At 47.4% G+C, this 1,707-nt stretch overlaps 1 protein-coding gene across 1 annotated transcript; it reads right to left on the reverse strand.

Moving 5' to 3' along the window:
• Positions 1 to 33: 33 nt before the first annotated feature.
• POLR2I (polymerase (RNA) II (DNA directed) polypeptide I, 14.5kDa) lies at positions 34 to 1,067 on the reverse strand (the record flags this gene model as incomplete). The annotated part of the gene is made up of 2 exons (XM_010078251.1): positions 34 to 112; positions 994 to 1,067. Coding segments are annotated over 2 exons (153 nt in total), but the record flags the coding sequence as incomplete, so codon positions are not given.
• Positions 1,068 to 1,707: the final 640 nt, after the last annotated feature.

Below are 1,707 nucleotides of genomic sequence, written 5' to 3' on the forward strand. Positions count from 1 at the left end.
CCCCAAGGCGGGGGGGACTGTCCCCATGTCCCCTCACTTCTGGCAGGGGTGGTCCTCGGTGCGGGGCAGGGTGGGGTCCTGCGAGACGTCAGCGATGATCTGCGTCAGCTCGCTGCCAGGAAGAGTAATTAACGCCCTTAATTACCCCGGGCTCTTAACAATCCTCATTAATTAACCCTAATTAGAGCCCTTAACCCTAATAACAGCCCTATTAATTACTCCCACACTAATAACTCTTCAATTATTCTCTCTTATCACTTTCCCTTATTAGCTACCCACTAATTACTCTCTAATAATTATTAATTACCCTAATTACCCCCTTATTATTAATTACCTGAAACCCATTTTTCTTTATTAGTTGCCCCATTAATTACTGACTGCTGTCCCTTATTAATCACTAATTAATTTTTCATAATTATTCCCTTATTAATAACTCTAATTTTTATTTTGCTAATTGTTTTAATTGCAGCCCTTAATTAGCCCAGGCTCTTAATCATCCTCATTAATTAATCCTAATAACCCTTCATTAACACTAATAACAGCCCTATTAATTACCACACATTAATCACCCCAAAATTATTCTCTTATCACTTTCCTTTATTAATTACCCACTAATTACTCTCTAATAATTATTAATGACCCTACTTACCTCTTCATTAATTATAATTATCTAAAAGCTGTCTTTCTTCATTAATTACCTAATTAATTACTCTCCACTCATTACTCCTAACTGCATTTCCTTACTAATCACTCATTAATTTTCCTAATTATTCCCTTATTAATATCTATTAATTTTTATTTTCCTAATTATTTCCTTATTAATTACCACATAATTCTTTAAAATTACTTTTTCTCAATTAATTAATCTTAATTACCCCTTCCCCTGGTGGGGTGAATGCTGGGACTGGGACCCACGTGTCCAGGGACCAGTAACGAACTGGGACCAGTAACGAACCCCTCCCTCCGCTAACGAGCCCCCGCTAACGAACTCACTCGACCTCGTGGGTGATCTTGTTGACGTAGATGCAGCTGTTGTCGGCCTCTTGCTGGTAATCGCAGTTGCGGCACTGGGGGAACTGGGAATTACAAACTGGTCCCAGTTCCAAACTGGGAGGGGCTGGGGCTGGTCCCAGTTCCAAACTGGGAGGACTGGGGCAGGGCATGAGGTGCTGGGACTGGTCCCAGTTCCAAACTGGGAGGGGCAGGGCATGGCATGAGGTGCTGGGACTGGTCCCAGTTCCAAACTGGGAGGACTGGGGCAGGGCATGAGGTGCTGGGACTGGTCCCAGTTCCAAACTGGGAGGGGCAGGGCATGGCATGAGGTGCTGGGACTGGTCCCAGTTCCAAACTGGGAGGACTGGGGCAGGGCATGAGATGCCGGGCCTGGTCCCAGTTCCAAACTGGGAGGACTGGGGCAGGGCATGAGGTGCTGGGACTGGTCCCAGTTCCAAACTGGGAGGGGTGGGGCATGGCATGAGGTGCTGGGACTGGTCCCAGTTCCAAACTGGGAGGACATGGGATGGTCCCAGTTCCAAACTGGAGAGGCGGGGCACAGCCCCATTAGGTGCTGGGACTGGTCCCAGTTCCAAACTGGGAGGACATGGGATGGTCCCAGTTCCAAACTGGAGAGGCGGGGCACAGCCCCATTAGGTGCTGGGACTGCTGGGGCTGGTCCCAGTTCCAAACTGTGAGGGGCAGAGCATGGCA

Source organism: Pterocles gutturalis, unplaced genomic scaffold (assembly GCF_000699245.1).
Source record: "Pterocles gutturalis isolate BGI_N339 unplaced genomic scaffold, ASM69924v1 scaffold41513, whole genome shotgun sequence".
NCBI classification, from domain to species: domain Eukaryota; kingdom Metazoa; phylum Chordata; class Aves; order Pterocliformes; family Pteroclidae; genus Pterocles; species Pterocles gutturalis.